Genomic DNA, 20,369 nt, shown 5'->3' on the forward strand with positions numbered 1-20,369 from the left:
TAACGGGTCCTGGGTTCAGTTCCGATCAAGGGCACATGCCCAGGGTTGCAGGCTCGATCCCCAGTAGGCATGCAGGAGGCAGCCAATGATTCATTCTCATCATTGATGTTTCTCTCCCTCTCCCTTCCTCTCTGAAATTAAAGAATAAAACAACACAAAAACAGCCTTAATTACCCTGTTCGGGTGCCTCGGTTGGAGCATCATCCCATACACCAAAAGGTTATGGGTTTCATTCCCGGTCAGGGCACGTATCTGGGTTGCAGGTTTGATCCCCGATCAGGGTGTGTATGAGAGGCAACTCATCAATGTTTCTCTCTCAAATAAAAAAAACAAACATATCCTCGGGTGAGGATTAAAAACAAAAATGGATTCTTTGTCTTGGTGGAAGAGTTTGGGTTATTACCTTAGTCTGTGTCTCTAGGCCGCAGCTCCTTTTTGCTTAAATAATTACCTTTTATTCTTTTTTTTTTTTTTTAAATATATTTTATTTATTTTTTACAGAGAGGAAGAGAGAGGGATAGAGAGTTAGAAACATCGATGAGAGAGAAACATCGATCAGCTGCCTCTTGCACACCCCCTGCTGGGGATGTGCCCGCAACCAAGGTACATGCCCCTGACCGGAATCGAACCTGGGACCCTTGAGTCCGCAGGCCGACGCTCTACCCACTGAGCCAAACCGGTTTCGGCCCTTTTATTCTTTACTAGAGGCCTGATGCACGAAATTCGTGCAAGGGGCTCGGCCCTCGCAGCCCCAGCTTCATCAGGAGGGACATCGGAAGGACGTCCAGAAGGTCATTCGGCTGTCCAGTCTAATTAGCATATTATGCTTTTATTATTATAGATTATAGGCTAAAATTATTTTTGATTTACACTAGGAGCTCATCAGGGATTCAGCAGACCAATATATTAAGAATTATAAAATATTGCCGAAATCGGTTTGGCTCAGTGGATAGAGCGTCGGCCTGCGGACTGAAGGGTCCCGGGTTCGATTCCGGTCGGGGGCATGTACCTTGGTTGTGGGCACATCCCTATTGGGGGGTGTGCAGGAGGCAGCTTATTGATGTTTCTGGCTCTCTATCCCTCTCCCTTCCTCTCTGTAAAAAATCAATAAAATATTTTTTAAAAATTTAAAAAAAAAGAATTATAAAATATTGGTAAGTCGTGATCTTAGAAAATAAAAATTGATTCCCAATGTAAACAGATTAGTTTGTGAGCTTGTTGGACAAAGATGATAAAATGAGTGGGAAATGCAGAAAAGGTAGAAAATAAAAATTTATACTGCATACAGCATATTTCACTTTATATTCAGTGATTAACTCTGGTTTTCCACAGTAAGGCTCTTTACAAATGAGGAAACGGGTACCATATTGAGTGGTTTATTTAAAATGCCTCAGGGTCTGAATTAGTGGTGGATTTTCTCTTGCTGCAAGCCCAGCCTGGAGCCAGAGCTGTGAAGATCCCAGATGATGGCTGACATGCAAGGGAAGACTGGGCATTGTCAACCTAAGAAATGTTTAAACCTGTAGAGAATTTTTTTATGAGTGTATTCGAGCCAAACTGACAATTGCCGGAAAACAAAATCTTAACATATTGAGAAAATGCTCCAGAGAATGACCGTTTTGCACCTTATTTTATACATTACAATCAAAGGAGGAGGCATAAGGGGTTACATGAAATCCATGTAACTGGACATGATAGATTAGGGAGGTGGGAGAAAGCAAAGTGGGGAAATCTCTGGGATTGGATAAAAAGTAAAATAAATAGACACTTCTTTTACATTTGTGGTTATAGGATAGTTAGCAGTTAACACTAAAACAAATCACAGGGGGTTTTGTGATCTTTGCTCTGGTGCAGAGAGGGGTCCAGAAAAAAAGGAAATTACCCTGACATTTCTCATTTCTTTTTTTTTTTTTAATCCTCGCCCGAAGATATGTTTCTTATTGATTTTTTAGAGAGGGAGGAAGGGAGGAAGAGAAATATCGATCGGTTGCTTCCCGTAAGAAGGGTTTTGTGGTCTCTGCTCTGGTGCAGTGAGGGGTCTAGAAAAAAAGAAATGACCCTGGCATTTCTTTTCCTTTTCTTTTTAATCCTCACTCAAGGATATGTTTTTGTTTGTTTGTTTGTTTATCTTTTAATTTTTAGAGAAAGAGGAAGGTGGAGAAAGGGAAAGAGATCGGTTGCCTCCCATACTCGCCCCAACCGAGGATCAATTCCACAACCTAAGTATGTGTCCTGACCGGAAATTGAACCCAAAACCTTTTTTGGTGCATGGGATGATGCTCCAACCAACTGAACCACCCAGCCAGGGCACCCTGGCATTTCATAGATGCAAAAAGACAATGGACAGGCTCAGTTAAGGTGTCTCCCCTGACAAAGGTCAATCTTGCCATGACTAGCTTTTGTTAGAAAGTTATAATTTCAGACCATCCTGTGTGGTTACTTTAGGTCTCTGTTTGTAAGGCACACGGAGCAGGCCTTTGCTGAGCTTTTCATTTTTAGTATGTGGCCCCTTTTTGGTCCACAGCGTGGCACAGAGGACTTCAGGGACACTGTGGCACAGAGGGCTTCAGGGACACAGCGTGGCACAGAGGGCTTCGGGGACACAGCGTGGCACAGAGAACTTTAGGGGTACAGCATGGCATAGGACTTTAGGAACACAGTGTGGCAGAGAGGAGGTTAGGGGTACAGGTTGGCACAGAGGACTTCAGGGACACAGCGTGCAGAGAGGACTTCAGGGACACAGCGTGGCACAGAGAACTTTAGGGGTACAGCGTGGCACAGAGGGCTTTAGGAACACAGTGTAGCAGAGAGGACGTTAGGGGTACAGGTTGGCACAGAGGGCTTCAGGGACACAGCGTGGCACAGAGGACTTCCACAGCTCTGCTCAGGAGCTAGGTCCCAGGGCAGGAAGAGGGGACTGAGGATTCCCAAAGCTGTTTGGGGAAAAGAGGGAAGGCTTTTTTTCTTTTCTTTTTTATGAATTAAATTTTTTCTTGAGGTCTTTCTATTTGGTCTGGAAAACTAAAAGAATTTTACCCGGGCTGGCCGTGGTTTAGTGGTTGAGCGCGGACCTATGAACCAGTAGGTCTGGGTTGCAGGCTCCATCCCCAGGAGGGGGCGTGTAGGAGGCAGCCGGACAGTGATTCTCTCTCATCATTGATGTTTCTATCTATCCCTCTCCCTTCCTCTCTGAAATCAATCAATAAATAGATAGATAGATAGATAGATAGATAGACTTTAAGAGTTAAAACCTTTATGCATCCCCTACGTTTTTTCCTGGGCATGAAGTACTATACTCAAACTAACAGTCACTTTGGGTCCATTAGAGGTGTTAAAACGGTGACTCTCCATACACTTGAGATTCCCCATCGGAGGTTGGGGCGAGGGGGAACTCCCAAAGTTTTGAAAAGTCACGCATTTCCCCTGTCGGCTGTCTGGCCCGATTCCTGGGTGGGACACTGGGGTTCCTAAACCCCGCCATCCTGCAGAGGGGTCGGGGCCGGCCTGGGCCCCGCAAGCTACGTCTGCGCGTGGCCCGCACCCGCCCGACGGCGTCCACTCCCGCGGCCCAGGCGAGGCTGGGTGGCCAGCCCCCCTGGGTGGCCGCCGCGGCCGCCGGGACGCCAGGCTGCGGGCCACGAGCGTGCGGTCCTTCGGGCTGCAGGGGGCGCTGTGTGCGCCCACGGGCCCGGCCGCGAGCGCAGCTCTTGTTTAAAGGGCCGGCGGGGCACGTGGCTCGGACGCAGCTCGCGGCCGCCGGGCTGGGGCTCCGAGGCTGGGCGGCTCCGCTCCGCCTCCGCCGCCGCCAGCGCGCCGCGCCGGGCCCGACAGGCCGCCGAGAGGAGCCGCGAGCGAGGGACGGGCAGCCATGGCCGAGGCGGCGCCCGACCGGGTAAGCGCGGGCCCGCGGACGCCCAGACGGGCCGAGCCGCCCTCGTCGGCGTCCGCGTCGCTTTCTGGCCGAGCGACCGGGCGGCCCAAAGGCCAGGCCGGGCGGTGGGCGGCCCGGAGGCGGGGGATCGGCCCGCTTTCCAGCGACACCCACGGCGACAGGCCTCGCGTCTGAACAGAGTGGCCGGTTCCCCCATCCTTTGTATCATTGGAGGCCAGCGGCCCGGAGGCAGGCGGGGAGGGCCGGGTCTCCAGCCCCGTTAGGATGTGACACCCGAGTCTGCGGTTCAGGGAAGGGACCGGCCCAGGGTCACACGCAGTTGAGGCCAGGCCAGGGCTTTGGAATTACATCCCCTTTAAGGTGCCCAGTATTCTACTTTTAACCTAAGGCAAAGGTACTGAACGCTGTTTACAAGAGAGATTGGAGGTGGATTTTATTTTATTTTTTAAGATTACTTTATCACGTTTCAGAATGTTGGCTGATAATGTTCTGTAGGTACAAATCAGAGAAAGCAATCCTTTGGTCGTCTGGACACAGTAGAAAAGCAGTGGTAAAGAGCTCTGTAAATGGTACCTACTATCATCAACACATGTCAGTGAAGTTTTTGGAACCTTGATTTTTCTGGATGCTTCTCAAGGAGGAACTTTCTCTCCCTCCCCTTCCTTTAGGTCTCCCTGAGTGCCAGGGAGAGACAGGAGGGGGCAGGTCTGCAGGTTTGCTGGGGAGCGCTCCAGATGGCCTTTCTGTACCTGTACAGGCGACATCTTCAGCTCCCACCCAGCCCAGGACCCCTCCCTCAGCACTCTGTCTGACCGTTCCTATCCACCTGCTTCTTCCCCTCTGCCCACTTGCATCACCTGAGATTCCTAGGAAAGCTCCCAAATAGGACTGACTTGCCCTCAACTTTTGTTAGCCTTTGGGTATCAGTCTTGTATTTCTTTTTTTTTTAACTATTTTTTATTTTTTATTGATTCTTTACAGAGAGGAAGGGAGAGGGATAGAGAGTTAGAAACATCGATGAGAGAGAAACATTGATCAGCTGCCTCCTGCATACCCCCCACTGGGGATGTGCCCGCAACCAAGGTACTTGCCCTTAACCGGAACTTGACGCTCTATCCACTAAGCCAAACCGGTTTCGGCGAGTCTTGTATTTCTATACAGAATTTTTCTCCTGGAGCAGGAAGAAAGAGCCAGGTGGTTTTTCTGCATCCCCATTAATGATGACAGGTTGCCGGAAACGGATCGTTGTCACTAATAGAGAGATGTGGACAGGGAATCGGGAAGGCTGGTCAACCTTAATTGTTCTGAAAGGGCGGAGCTAATCACTCATGTTTAGTTGAGACATTGGTAGCTAAAGCAGCCTCCACCTGTTAGTCTTATGTAAATTCTTGCTGATTGGCTATTATTGGAATTTCCTGCCTAAAGGATATGAGTGTATCTCATAACCTTAATAAAAGGGATAGCAAAGCCAGAGGTGGGGGGGTAGTCCTCCCCCTAGAGGTGGGCTCCCGCCTGGCCCCCAATATTCCCAAATTAATACTTTTCTAGTCTTTTCATTTGTGTGCGGCCTTCTCCAGAACCCGAACCCTGAACCCTGAACCCTGAACCACGCGGGACGTGAAAGGGGTTCCCACAACAGGTCTGTGATTGTTACTGAATGAATGTGTTGTTGAATTGTTTAATCATTCATTTATTCAATAGGTATTGATTGAGCACCTGCTGTGAGTGAGGCACTCTTAGAAGCTGGGGATACCACAGTGAATTAGCACCTACACTCGTGGAGCTTATGTCCTTGTGGGGAAACCATAACCCAGGCAGACACACAGGGTTGTCCTAGGTCAGTGGTCGGCAAACTGCGGCTCTCGAGCCACATGCGGCTCTTTGGCCCCTTGAGTGGGGCTCTTCCACAAAATACCACGGCCTGGGCAAGTCTATTTTGAAGAAGTGGCGTTAGAAGAAGTTTAAGTTTAAAAAATTTGGCTCTCAAAAGAAATTTCAACCGTTGTACTGTTGATATTTGGCTCTGTTGACTAATGAGTTTGCCGACCACTGTCCTAGGTTATTAGTGCTATGAAGGAAGGGACTAACAGGGCACTATTTTAGATGTGTGGGTCTGTGAAGGTCCCAGTGAGGCGATGTCTAAGCTGGAGGTTTGTATGAGAGGAAGCCAGGAGGAGAGCTCATGCAAAGGTGGAGGAGTCCAAGGAGGCCAGGGCGGCTGGAGAGCAGTCACTGCCCAGGAGGAGACAGGTCAGGGAGGTAGGCTGCAGTCTGCTAAGAAGTTTAGGTTTTGCACTAGCCGGATTGCCTCAGTGGATAGAGCATTGGCCTGCGGACTGAAGGGTCCTGGGTTCCATTCCGATCAAAGACACATGCCTGGGTTGAGGGCTCAATCGCCAGTAGGGGGCGTGTAGGAGGCAGTCAGTCAATGATTATCATCATTGATGTTTCTATCTCCCTCTCCCTTCTCTGAAATCAATAAAAAGATATATATTTTTTTAAGTTTAGAGTTTATTCTAGGTATACTTGGGAGCTGAGGAGAGTACTGTGGGGGAAGGGGAGGTGCAGAAGTGAATTGGTCGGAATTGCAGTGGCTCGGGCGACAGGTGAGGGGGTTTGGACTAGGTGATTGCAGTGGAGGAGGAGAAAAGAGGATGGATTTGAGATGATTTCAGAAGTCAAAGAGTAAGACTTGATAGTGATTTGACTGAGACGGGTGAGTGAAATGGAGGGGCGATGTGTTGTTTTGTCATTCCAATAAGGCTTTTAGCAAGATGAACTGGGACTGAGACCATTGTGCACGCTCAGAGAGGCTTGTCATCAGGCACCCACGTAAGCTGAGGCACTTTATTTTTTTATTTTTAAAAATATATTTTATTGATTTTTTACAGAGAGAAAGGGAGAGGGATAGAGAGTTAGAAACATCGATGAGAGAGAAACATCGATCAGCTGCCTCCTGCATACCCCCCTACTGGGGATGTGCCCGCAACCAAGGTACATGCCCTTGACCGGAATCGAACCTGGGACCTTTCAGTCCGCAGGCCGACGCTCCATCCACTGAGCCAAACCGGTTTCGGCAGCTGAGGCACTTTAGAAGCTCTTTTCCAAGGCACTCAAGGACCTGGAATGAACGGTGAACCAGACAGCTGTGTGCACTATTCATACTACCTTCCTGAGCCAGAACCGTCATATCCTCAACATTCTCCTCACGGTCATCGTAGCTGAATCAACATAGGGCTCACATTTATTGAGAAGCACAGGCTAGACATTGTGCTGAGTGCTTTTTACCAAATTGTGTCATTAATTCTCATAATCATGTCATGTAGGTACTATTATTAGCTCCATTTTCTAGATATGGAAGGGACATTGAAAGATGTTTAAGAAACCTTGCTCACCGTCAGCCAGGTGGAGTTGCCAGTTGCACCCAGGCTGGCTGAGTGCAGAGCTCATGTTCTCTGTACCTCCTTCAAAGCCTGTCCCTTCATTTTCAGAGGAAGAGACCAAGACCCAGGTGGGGGTCACCTGTCTGAGACCACAGATACTTCTTTCTCTGGCCATGTTATTCCTTCTGTTTCTCACTTGCTAATACCTTGGTCCAGACGGTGTCTCCTGTCCTGGACCTGGAACTGATGTCCTCACACCCCCGCCCCTGACACGGCTGCCTGACTGGCCTTCAGGGCCCCAGATGGGGCTTTGCCGGGGCAGGTGCCATTCTGAGGTTTCTTTTTTTTAAATTTTTTATTGATTTTTTTACAGAGAGGAAGAGAGAGGGACAGAGAGTTAGAAACATCGATGAGAGAGAAACATCGATCAGCTGCCTCTTGCACACCCCCTACTGGGGATGTGCCCGCAACCAAGGTACATGCCCTTGACCGGAATCGAACCTGGGACCCTTGAGTCCGAAGGCCGACGCTCTATCCACTGAGCCAAACCGGTTTCGGCCTGAGGTTTCTTTTCGAGGTGGACCTTTTGGTTGTATAGTTCTGATAAGGTTTCTCCTTTCTCTTGTTGTGTACAGGCTTCAGAGAGGGACAGACAAACAGGGGATGAAAGGCCTTCGACAACTTCTCCATCATCCCAGCCGGCTGCTGAGAAGAACTCATACCTCTACTCCACGGAGATCACGCTGTGGACAGTGGTGGCTGCTATCCAGGCCTTGGAGAAGAAAGTGGACTCCTGTCTGGCCCGCTTGCTGACTCTGGAGGGACGGACGGGGACAGCGGAGAAGAAGCTGGCTGACTTTGAGAAGACGACCTTGGAGTTCGGGAACCAGCTGGAGGGCAAGTGGGCCGCGCTGGGGACCCTGCTGCAGGAGTACGGGCTGCTGCAGAGGCGGCTGGAGAACATGGAGAACCTGCTGAGGAACAGGAACTTCTGGATCCTGCGGCTGCCCCCGGGCAGCAAGGGAGAGGCCCCCAAGGTAACCTGGGCACCTGGGGTGGGACGGCCCGAGGGGCTGTACCTGTAAGTGTGGGTGAGCGTTCACGACAACTGTGGTTCTAGGTGCCCGTGACCTTTGATGATGTGGCCGTGTATTTTTCCGAGCTGGAGTGGGGCAAGCTGGATCCTTGGCAGAAGAATCTGTACAAGCATGTGATGAGGGGCAACTACGAGATGCTGGTCTCCCTGGGTAAGGCCGAGTCATAGCATCTGGGCCTCTGTCTGTGTCTTTGCTTTGGCTTCTGTTCCTCTGGTGTCTCTGCACCTGTGTAGTGAACCGGGAGACAGGTGTCCTGACCCAGCTCTCTCTCTCTCTCCCTTCTGTACACAGATTACGCCATCTCCAAACCAGACATCCTCACTCGGATAGAGAGGGGAGAGGAGCCTTGCCCTGAAGGCCTGTGGGGCCAGGAGGAGGGGGAAGAGAGAGAGGCAGCTTGCCCAGGCAGGCCGGACGCTGGTGAGTGGGAGCAAGATGGTGAGGGCAAACTGAACCATGTCCCTGCTCTCCTGGGCTTCCCAGACATGCTGTGAGGCCAGGAAGGGAACACAGGCCCATAACCCAAAGTGGGGCATGCTCTGTCTCAGGCCGGCCAGTCGGGTGGGTGCAGGGATTTTGCCTGAAGAGCCATACGGTTTCTGCCTCTGTGCAAGAGGACAGCGGTACGCGCCTTACCTGACAGTTGTGGGGACTAAAAGTGATGGCAGGCTTTGCAAAGCCGAGCATTTTATGGTAAATAGGAACTTGCTACTAGCAGTACTACTAGTAGCAGCAGCATTATTGCCACCACATCCTAGTTCCCAACTGTATAACCGGCAGCTGTAAGGCCTGAACTGTACCGCTTCCCTTTGTGGAAATGGGCCCTCTCGCAGGAGCCTGGGGCTGATTTCATCCCCACAGCTGGTGTATACAGGACAGTGGTTCCAAAGTTGACTGCATATCAGAGTCTTCTGGGAGCTTTTTAAAAATAAAATTTAAATAAAAAAGTGAAAGTAGAGAGAAAGTACAGTGACCCTCCAGATGATCATCCCCCAGATTCACCAGTGATCAAGAGTTTGCCACATTTGCTGTATCCATCTCTTTCTCCCCAAAACAACCAAAATACCTGTCTCTGGCTTCTGTCACTTAGCATGTTTTCAAGGTTCATCCATGTTGTACTGAGTATCGATACTTTCTTTTTTTCTTATTGTGGTCAAATACACATAACATAAAATTTACCATCTTAACTGCTTTTATGTATGCAGTTCAGAGACATTAAATACATTCATAATGTTTGCAACTATCACCACCATCCATCTCCAGAACTCTTTTCATCTTGTAAAACTGAAACTCTATACCAGCGATTTTCATCCTTTTTCATCTCATGGCACACATAAACTAATTACTAAAATTCTGTGGCATACCAAAAAATATATTTTTTGCTGGCCTGACCAAAAAATCGGTATAATTTTAATTCATTCACACCAACAGCTATTGTGTTGGTAGTTGTCTTTTTTTTTTTTAAATCCTCACCCGAGGATATTTTTTCCATTGATTTTTGGGGAGAGGGAGAAACAGAGAGAAATACCGATGTGAGAGAGACACATCGATTGGTTGCCTCCCATATGTCCCTTACCAAGGCCAGGAGCTTGCAACCGAGGTACGTGCCCTTGACCGGAACCAAACCCAGGACCCTTCAGTCCACAGGCCAACGCTCTATCCACTGAGCCAAACCGGCTAGGGCAAGTTGTTGTCATTTTTTATTTGACAATCTAAGGAAAAAGAGTTCAGTGTCCCTGATTAAATTGTCAGGTGTTGCATGTTTTAAAAGTTCTTGTGGCACACCAGCTGAAAAACGTTCTATATCATTAAATAATAACCGCTCGTTCTGCCCCTTTCCCAGCCCCTGGCACTCACAGTTCTATGATTTTGATTACTCTTGAGTACCTACCTCATATAAATAGATTCATACAACATTTGTCTACTTATGACTGGCTTACTTTATTTAGTATAATGTCCTCTGGGTTCATCCATGTTGTAGCCTGTGCTAGAATTTCTTCCTTTTTACTTTTTTTTTTAGATTTTATTAATCCTCACCTGAGGATATTTTTCCATTGATTTTTAGAGAGATTGGAAGGGAGGGGGAGAGATGGAGTGAGAGAAAAACATTGAGGTGAGAGAGACACATCGATTGGTTGCCTCTTTTTTTTTTTTTTTTTTTTATAGCTTTTTTTTTTATATATATATATATTTTATTGATTTTTTATAGAGAGGAAGAGAGAGGTATAGAGAGTTAGAAACATCGATGAGAGAGAAACACTGATCAGCTGCCTCCTGCACACCCCCTACTGGGGATGTGCCCGCAACCAAGGTACATGCCCTTGACCGGAATCGAACCTGGGACCCTTGAGTCCGCAGGCCGACGCTCTATCCACTGAGCCAAACCGGTTTCGGCGATTGGTTGCCTCTTAACACTCACCCCAACCAGGGCTGCGAGTCAGGTCTGGGGATTGAGCTTGCAACCTAGGTACATGCCCTTGACTGAAATCAAACTCAGAACCCTTCAGTCCTTAGGCCGACATTGAGCCAACTGGCAATTTCTTCCTTTTTAAGGTAGAATAATATTCTATTGCATGGATAGACCACATTTTGTTTATCTCTTAATCTATTGATGTACACTTGGGTTACTTCCATGTTTTAGCTCTTGTGCATAATGCTATGTTCATGGATGTACAAATATGTCTTCAGTACTCTGCCTTCAGTTCTTTTAGGTATAAACTCAGAAGTGGAATTGCTGGATGATGTGGTAGTTCTACTTTTAATTTTTTGAGGAGCCACCATACAGTTTTCCACAATGGCTGTACTGTTATTTTCTGTGTTTTTTGTTTTGTTTTTTACAGTTAAAGAGGACAGAGCTGTGTTTTATTTGTAATAAGATTTCCAATACATGCACTTATTATTTTAGGCTAATTTTCCCAACCCCCAACTTTTGTGATACTGTTTTATTACTACACAGTGCCAAAAATCAAATAAACACATTAGTACAATGTTTAGAATCATTATTAGCAGTAATTGGTAGTTACACTGTACTAGGATAGAATGAACCACCTCAGTAGCTTCTGAGGCTAATACATTTCTATCACCACAATTACTTTAGCAAACCTGTCTGTTGTTTTTTTAATAGTAGACATCATAATGAGTGTGAAGTAGTATCTCATTATAGTTTTGATTTGCATTTCCCTGATAGTGATATTGAGAAACTTTTCATGTCCTTATTGACCATTCTCATTGACTTATTGAAATATTTCCTTTGGAGAAATGTCTATTCAAGTCCTTTGCCATTTTTGAGTCAGGTTGTTTCTTTGTTGTTGAGTTTTAGGAATTCTCTATATACTCTGTATCAAATATTTCCTTCCGTTCTGTGAATTGCTTAATTATGTTGATATTGTCTTTTAATGCACAAATTTAAAATTTTTCACAAACTCTAGTTTGTCTATTGTTTCTTTCTTTTTTGTTTTTTTAATGGATTCTATGTCCTTTTTAATGGTCACTATTTCTTTAAGTTCTCACTGAGATTATCCATTCTTCTAAGGTCCTTGAGCATCCTTATAACCATTGTTTTAAACTCTGTATCTGATATTTTGGTTGCTTCCATTTAATTTAATTATTTTTCTGGGCATTTCTCTTGTTCTTTCATTTGGGGCATTTTTCTTTGTCTCCCCATTTTGTCTGTGTATTAGATAGATCTGCTATGACTCCCAAACTTGCTATAATGGCTTTATGATGAAAGTGTCTTGTTGCTGTCTAGTGTTTCTTTTGTGGCCTGTGCCTTTAGTGTCATATCCAAGAAATCATTGCTAAGACCAGTGTCATGACGCTTTTGTCCTGTTTTCTTCTAAGAGTTTTATGTTTTAGGTTTTGCATTTAGGCTTTGATACATTTCAGTTAATTTTTATACATGGTGTTATGATAAGGGTCCAACTTCATTCTTTTGCATGTGGATATTTAGTTTTCCCAGCCACATTTGTTGAAAGATTGCTCTTTCCCCATTAAGTGTTCTTGGCACCCTTCTCAAATATCATTTGACCAGATACGGGAGGGTTTATTTCTTGGTTCTCTATTCTATTTATTCTGTTTATGCCAGTACCACAATATTTTGATTACTGCAGCTTTGCAGTAAGTCTTGAAATCAGGAAGTTATTCAATTTTGTTCTTCTTTTTCAAGATTGTTTTGGATATTTGGGGTCCCTTGAGATTCCATATGAATTTTAGGATGGATTTTTCTATTTCTGAAAAAATAAATGCCATTGGGATTTTAATAAGAATTACATTAAATCTGTAGATTACTGAGGGTGGTATTGACATCTTAATAATAAGTCTTCCAATCCATGAACATGGGATGTGTTTCCACTTATTTATGTATTTACAGTAATCCCCCCTTAATCCACTGTTTTGTTTTCCATGGTTTTAGTTACCTGCAGTCAACCGCGATCCGAAAATATTAAATGGAAAATTTCAGAAGTAAACAATTCATAAGTTTTAAATTACGTGCCATTCTGAGTAGCGTGATGAAATCTCGCGCTGTCCTGCTGCATCCTGCCCAGGATGGAAATCATCCCTTTGTCCAGCGTATCCACACTGTATATGTTTCCCACCCGTAAGTCACTTAGTAGCCGTCTTGGTTATCAGATCGACCGTCAAGGTATCACAGCACTGTGTTTAAATAACCCTTATTTTATTTAATAATGGCCCCAAAGCCATTGACATAACTTTTATTATAGTATATTGTTATAATTATTCTATTTTATTATAGTTATTGTTGTTAATCTCTTACTATGCCTAATTTATATATTAAACTTTATCATAGGTATGCATATATAGAAAAAAACATAGACTATAGAGAGTTCAGTACTACCTGTGGTTTCAGGAATCCACTGGGGGTCTTGTATATATCCCACATGGATAGGGATATATATATAATGTAATTTCTTTCAGCAATGTTTTGTAGTTTTTATAGTAAAAGTCTCTCACTTCCTTTGTTAAATTATTCCTAAGATATTTTTAATATGATTATAAATGGACTTGTTTTTGTAATTTCCTTTTCAAATTGTTCATTATTAGTGTCTAGAAATGCAACTGATCTTTTTATGTTTTTTTTTTTTTTTTTTAATATTTTTATTGAGGTATTATATGTGTACATATCTTACTATTACCCCCCCCACCCCACACCCACACATGCCCTCCCCCCCCAGATATGTTTTGTTTTATTATCCTGCTAACTTGCAGCATTTATTGATTAGTTTTAACAATTTTTGTGTGGAATTTTTACGGTTTTATATATGTATATATATATATACATATATATATATATATACATATATATATATATATATATTCATATCATCTGTGAACAAATAATTTTTTTCCTTTCCAATTTAGATGCCTTTTATTTCTTTTTCTTGCCTAATTGCTCTGGCTAGAACTTCCATCACTTTGTTGAATAGAAGTGGTGAAAGTGGACATCCTTGCCTTATTCCTAATCTTAGAGGAAAAGCTTTCATTTTTCACCATTAAATAGGATATTCACTAGGGGTTTTTAATATATGGCTTTTGTTATGTTGAGGTAGTTTCCATCTGTTTTTGTCAGGTAAAGGTATTTAATTTTGTCAGATGCTTTTTCTGCATCAGTTGAAATCATCTTGGGGCTTTTCCCCCTTCATTCTGTTAATATGGTGTAATCCATTGATCTAGTTTCATATGTTGAACCATCCTTGCATCTGGGAACAAACTCCATTTGGTCATGATGTTTAATCCTTTTAGTATGCTGCTGATTTTGTTTTGCTATTTTTTTTTTGTTGAGGATTTTTGTATCAATGTTCATAAGAGATATGGGTATGTTTTCTTGAAGTGTCTGTCTGGCTTTGGTAACAGTGTGGCTTTAATGGTACCTCTCATTACAAGTGTGGTTACATATCCTTTTATTTGTTTATAGGTCATTTAACTTGTTATTCTGTGAAATATTTGTTCATCTTTTTTGCCTTAGAAAGCTTTAAAAAAATATAAATTTCCTAGGCCCACCCAGATCTACTGATGAGAATCTTGGGGGTGCTCCCTAGGGGATCCTTATATACCAGCCTGGTAGAGGACTTGGGATTGGGAACCATGGTTGTAGTGTTCTGAGCCAGGAGTCCTGAAAAAGCCAGATCTGTGGTCCTGTTGTGTGACCTGCCTGGTACTATCAATAAGTTACTGTGCTACCCTGTTTCCTTCTCTCACATATGGAAGCTTCTGGACCTCGCGGACCACCGGTTGGCGACTGCTGGCCTAGAATGTAGTCACTAGATGATCAGTGAAGTCCACTTAATTATCATACCCTGTGTTTGACCTGATGTCCCAGGTCCCAGTGGCTGCATCTAGCCAGTTCCCAGAGGCTCTGGCTACCTGGGGGAACTCTGTGTTGTTCTCGGTGTCACTAATTAGTGTATCCCACTCTCCCTCCAGTTCCAGAGCACATTCCCAGCCCAGTCAGGTCTGACCAGGAGGGTCCAAGTGAAAGGCAGACCCCCGAGCACCAGAGAGACTCAGGAGCAAGAGTAACTCCACCTGGAACAAGCGCGGGTGAGTGAGGTCTGTCAGGTGGCAGTGTGACCGGCGTCCCAGCGACAGTACCAGCCAGTGGTACTGAGCAGAGGGTGGGGGGATGGCCGGGACCACCTGGGCTGAGTGGGACAGGCTTCCTAGAACAGGTGCCCCTGAGGTGAGCCATAGGGGAAGTCAGTTTTGCTGGGATGGCATTTCAGCAGGAGAAAACAGTCTGAGCAAAGGTGTGCGTTCCTCAGGTGGTTGGGGGCCAGACACACTGGTCTGTCTGGAGTGAGGGGAAAGGCACAGGAGGGCAGGTGATAGGCTGCTTACAGTGGGTTCATTAAGGGGAGGTGTGTGTCATACACCTAGCATGGGGCCAGCCTGTGTGCTCGTCAGTACCTTTCTGAAGGCCTGTGAGGAGCTCTGTGGCCTTAGTCACCCTTTCCAATGTTCTCTGCCTGCTTCTTTTAAAGGAAACTCCTGCCATCCTTTCCCAAAAATGAAGTATAATTCAGAGGGCATTAGCCTAGCGCCTGACAGATAATTCAGAGCCATTTTCAGACTGTGCTTTGCTGCCTTGGCTTTCTCTGTGCCTCCTCCTTCCTGCTGCCTGGCTTGTCGGACTCGGGGTTCTTTCTCTCCAGTTACTTCTGTGCATCTCCCGCACTGAATATGGCCTCCCTGAGGTTGCATGTGGCCTCCCCTCCCTTCCCTGTTTCCCTCCTTCCTGACCACTGACTGTGTAAGGAGAGAGAGGACCCTCTCATGGTCCCTGTCTGTTGCAGACCTGGCACTGTGCCCCAGGGGTCTCCCCAACCCCTCTGTCCTTTAGAGGCCCATCAGAGTGACACTCAGAGGCCAAGGGACCAGTAGTTGGCACTGGGGAGCATGGGGCCCCTCTTCCTGGCAGGTGCTGGAGCATAACCAGGGCCTGCTGGGAAACGGCTGTGTCACCCTGCAGGAGCCTCACAGGATTCTCTCCCGCAGGGCCCCCAGCCAGTACCAGCATTTTGTCCGCAATTAAACAGGAGGAAGATTCTTCAGATGGGGAGTCCCCTGTCTCCCCTCCTAGGGACATCCTGCCCAGCATGGGGCTAGGTGAGTGAAGGGAGAAAGCCCTGTGGCCACTCAGAGCCTCAGAGGCGCTCGGAGTCCCTTTGGGAGTGGGCTGGGGGTTAGCATGATGGGACCTGCTAGGTTTTCTCCTGAGGGTCCCTTCTTCATCCCCCAGGTTTTACATCCCTGGGGCTCTGGGGACCCAGAACCTCTGTGGTCTGGTCTTCCCTCACTGTGGTCCAGCCTGACTGGAAAGTGCTGCTTGGAAACGAGCTGCATGTCGGCAGGTTTGTGGTCTGGTGACAGAAAAGCCTCATGGCCACCTGGAGTGGCCCAGGCTGACAGCCTCCAGTATCTTACAGCTTGTGTGCCATTTAAGTTTAGTTCCCATTTAGAGGCTATGTATTTTTTGTAAACTGGCTGACACTGTGGTGAACAAGAAAAGGAAAGTGATTATTGCCTATTCTGGCCTTGGGGCAGGTTTTCTGTCCCCATAGAAAGAGATCCAACTCTCCCCTGGTTCCATCCTGGTATCTGCTTCAGTGGAAGGCAAAGGTGAGATTTGGATCCACCACGGGGTTGTGGCCTGGTGGGACCAAGCTACAGATGGGCTCACATGAAGGGATCTGGGGCTTTGGCCTTCAGTAATCCCTAAGTTCAGGAATACTGTGGTAGCCCATTAAATGCAACACCATTTTACCCCAAAGTTTAAATGATTCTTATGGATTCAATGATTCTGTAGCTGTTGGACTAAATTAATACCAGTGGGTTATTTCTAACAGAAGTGAAGTTCTGTCCTGAGATATTTGTGAGGGTTATGGGGGGGCTTCAGGGAGCAGAGGACCTCAGGGCTTGCCATCGGGTGCTGTCCCTGGAGGTCCACCATGGAAGGGCTCCTGAGTGCACTGGCCTCCCAGCTTGTGGCTTAAGTTCAAGCTTCAGCAAGAATAGAAATTTCTCTGGTCCTAGACCTTGGAAGTTGCTTGTAAAGGGCTGAAGATTTTCATTTTAATGTGCAGAGGTCAGGGTTCACGGTCACCCTTTGAGCAGACCTTGTGGTCTAGCAGCTGAGGCCACCAGGTGCTGGGGAGATTAGAGAAGAGAGTGGTGGGGTTGACTGCAGAGCAGACCAGAGGTGAACAGCAATGGGAGGGTATGAAGGACACAGTGTTCCAGGCAGGGCTCAGCCAGGACCCTCCTTACTAACATTAGGGACCCCGGGACCTGCTGCCCCAGGCCCACCCTTCACTGCTGTGTCCTGGACGCTCTTTGGCCTCAGTCCCGTCTTAGAGTCAAGTGTGTGACCCACACTGAGGCCCCACCGGGCGGCCCGGATCCTCGTGCCTCCTGCCTGTCACCTGTGTGTCACCGAGATCAAAGGCGCTCAGTGTGGGTTTGTTACACGGATGAGTAGCTCTCAGTGTGGCTAAGGCCACACCACCTCCCGCCCTGAGGCCTCTGACCTAGTAAGGAGGTAGTCAGGGCCCATAAGGCTAATTGTCTTTCAAAGATTGACACTAAAGTCATTAGAACTCCTGGGGGTCCTGCATGGCCAGCAAATCTCAGGGTTCAGGGTCTCTGCCTGTCTTTGTCTCTTCATTTTCCCACCTATATGTCTCCCACTGGTGTGACCTCCTGACTCCCTGGTTTTGCAGCTTTGTCTCCTCTTTCCTGACATTCTAGCTTGGCCTGCAGGCATAGGCCCAGTGACCAACAGACTGGGTGGCATTAGGAGGCAGTCCCCTTGGGTGGGGCTGAGCGAGAAGGTCCCCTGCTCCCTGTGGTGAGTCCTGCAGGAGAAAGAGTTCAGTGAAGGCAGGAGGGGGTGCCTGTGAGCTGTGCCAGGAGGACCAGACTGGGGCAGGGGTGGGGGGTGGCCCACAGGATATCCACGGAGATTCCTTTCGGCAGGTGGTGCTGCTGGTCTGGTCATCAAGACGGAAGCACAGTCTGAGGACGAGATGATGCCGGAGCAGCTCTTCCTGGGGAAGCCCCCCGGCCAGACCCAGAGTACAGTCCCCAAGGGGCCCAAGAGCAGGACTGGGGGTCCCCGCCAGCTTCATGCCCAGGGAGTGCCCAGGGTGCGGGCAGGGGACCCTCGGCCTCGGCCCGCAGGGGCGGTGGGGGAGGGGCCCCGCATCCTCCCTCGCCGGCGAGAGCGGACCTTCCCCTGCCCCGACTGCGGGCAGAGCTTCCGCTTGAAGATTAACCTGACCATTCACCAGCGGACCCACGTGGAGGAGCAGCAGCGCCAGGCCCGGGCCAGCTCGCCCACGGGGTGGGGGGAGGCCCACTCCGCGCTGGAGCCTGGGGAGGTGGTGGTGTCCGGGCCCGTCATCCGCTGGCTCCCCGAGGAGCCCGAGGGCCGCCGCGCCCTGGCCGGCCGGGCCTTCGTGGGGCGGAGGCCGGCGGCCAAGGTGTACCACTGCAGCGAGTGCCTGCGCTTCTTCCAGCGGCGCAAGAGCCTGCTGCTGCACCAGCGGCTGCACACCGGCAACAGCCAGGGCTGGCCGGCCTGCCCCTACTGCGGCAAGGCCTTCCGCAGGCCCTCGGACCTCTTCCGGCACCAGCGCATCCACACCGGGGAGCGGCCCTACCAGTGCCCGCAGTGCGGCCGGGCCTTCAACCGGAACCACCACCTGACCATCCACATGCAGACCCATGCGCGGGGCCAGGCCGGCCCGCACTTCGCCTCGCCCTCCGCCTGCCCGGGGAGCCCGCCCCGGCCCCGGCCCGGCCACTCGGAGGAGGGCTGACCAGGCAGGAGCCCGGCTCCGGCAGGACCTTCTCTCCGCCTGTTGGGCCTGACGCTGGTTCCTAGTCTGGGATGGCTTTGGAGAGAGCTTTTTTCCTTATCATTCAAATGGGAAGCAGCAGCCTTCTTGGTGACAGTGTATGAGTGCGACAGTTGCCTCCATTTCCTGTTTCCTCAGTTTGTCACTCTTCGCTGACTATTCTACATTCCTGACTTATAAAGGACCCCATAAGGCTTAGGGGTGCCACGTTTTGGGTGGGGGCCTTGGACAGGCAAGTGGACCAGGGATCACGGTTCTTTCAGTAGAGGTGATGGAGACATTGAGGTGCTGGGGTGTTGATTGTACACAGAGGACTGGGGCCTGCTGCACACGAGAAACAGCAGAGTGGACAGGCAGCCTGAAGAATAGGCACTGGAAATTAGGCTTTTCTACTTTGTTACTTTGAAACTTTTTTTTTCTCCTTATGAAGCTTTTCTGGTGCTTTTGTAAGAGTTGTGTGTGGTTGCCAAGGGGACCACGAGCCTCTGGGGGGCAGGACTGTTCTGCCACCTGCCTCTGTGTGGGGACCATAGAGCGCAGTCCCGACCAGCCTGGGTGTTGATGGGATGCCCTGGTTACTGCCCTGGAAACCAGGTGTCTTCCCAAGTGTGTGTGTGCCTTGGCCCAGCGTGATTCCCGTTGTTCCTGGGCCTTCCTGTAGGGGGGTTGATTGACTGGTTATCAGTAGAGAAGTGGAAACTGAAGCCCAGTGTAGATGACTTCCCCGTGGTCTGTGTTCAAGGGTGTGCATGCTCCGTGCCCATAGGCCGCCACAAGGGGGGCGCCTCAGGGAGCAAGCCCAGGAAGCTCCTCCTGAGCAAAAGGTCCAGGTTTGGGTGAGGCTGGTCCGCCACCTGGGTGGTTAGTCATGTTCAAGGAGGGGGCTGTCTCCAAACACGAGGGCCTTCTGCAGAGTTAGACCAGGAGATCGGGATAAATTTGTTCACCACCTCCAGCCTGGTGTTCCTCATTCACCCTAGTGCATCCTACCTCACCTTAGGGTTGTCAGAGTCATAATAGATTAAGAGGCAACCACATAGGAAGCCTGATTTCGTCCTTCCTTTCAAGTTCGGGGCCGCTTCTCTCTTTGTTGATCTCCAGCCCATTCTCTCAGAATCCATCGGGAAGAGCCTTTATTTTGGTGAAGTGAGTGGAAGGTCAGGTGGGTGCAGCGTGGGGTGACTTTTTCATTGGGTTATATCCCCCAGGAGCGCTTTGTATTTCAGTGAAACGAATTCTTACCAAAGCAGAGAGTCAAACTGAACGTTCAGGCAATAGCATCAGGCCTCATGGAGAAGCCTTGACAGCAGCGAGCTCCTTGTGCCTCTTAAATCATACCACTCTGGGTGCTGCCTATAGACCAGCCCTCAGGTTGGGTGGTTTTGAAGCTTGGGTGATGGGTCCTCAGCTATTCTGATTGTCTTATTTGTCTGGCACTATGTGAAGAGGACTGCATCCAGGTGCCTGGGTCCCTGGCTGTGCCCCCTCTGACTGTACATAAACAGAGTTTGGGGCAGATGGTAACACTGCCATCATCTCTGGGGCACGAGTGAGTATACAAGTCGTGACAGCTCAGCCAAGCTCCCCTGGGCTTGGGGAAAAGAGGTGCCACTGTTTGTCT

General features: G+C 48.3%; 1 protein-coding gene and 1 pseudogene across 2 annotated transcripts; one reads left to right on the plus strand and one right to left on the minus strand.

Annotated features, from left to right (window-relative positions):
- The first annotated feature begins 3,752 nt into the window (after positions 1–3,752).
- ZNF783 (zinc finger protein 783) lies at positions 3,753–19,173 on the plus strand. 2 transcript variants are annotated; one of them, XM_054726350.1, is made up of 7 exons: positions 3,753–3,892; positions 7,911–8,312; positions 8,396–8,522; positions 8,664–8,792; positions 14,814–14,930; positions 15,885–15,995; positions 17,865–19,173. In XM_054726350.1, exons 1-7 carry the CDS (start codon positions 3,869–3,871, stop codon positions 18,707–18,709), a joined length of 1,755 nt encoding a protein of 584 aa, XP_054582325.1. In that variant the 5' UTR covers positions 3,753–3,868; the 3' UTR covers positions 18,710–19,173. The 2 variants fall into 2 exon arrangements, with proteins under 2 accessions (XP_054582325.1, XP_054582326.1); XM_054726351.1 differs by lacking the exon at positions 15,885–15,995.
- On the minus strand, positions 11,395–11,548 carry LOC114227231 (small nucleolar RNA SNORA66; annotated as a pseudogene).
- Positions 19,174–20,369: the final 1,196 nt, after the last annotated feature.

Source organism: Eptesicus fuscus, chromosome 14 (genome assembly GCF_027574615.1).
Source record: "Eptesicus fuscus isolate TK198812 chromosome 14, DD_ASM_mEF_20220401, whole genome shotgun sequence".
In the NCBI taxonomy this organism is placed as follows: Eukaryota; Metazoa; Chordata; class Mammalia; order Chiroptera; family Vespertilionidae; genus Eptesicus; species Eptesicus fuscus.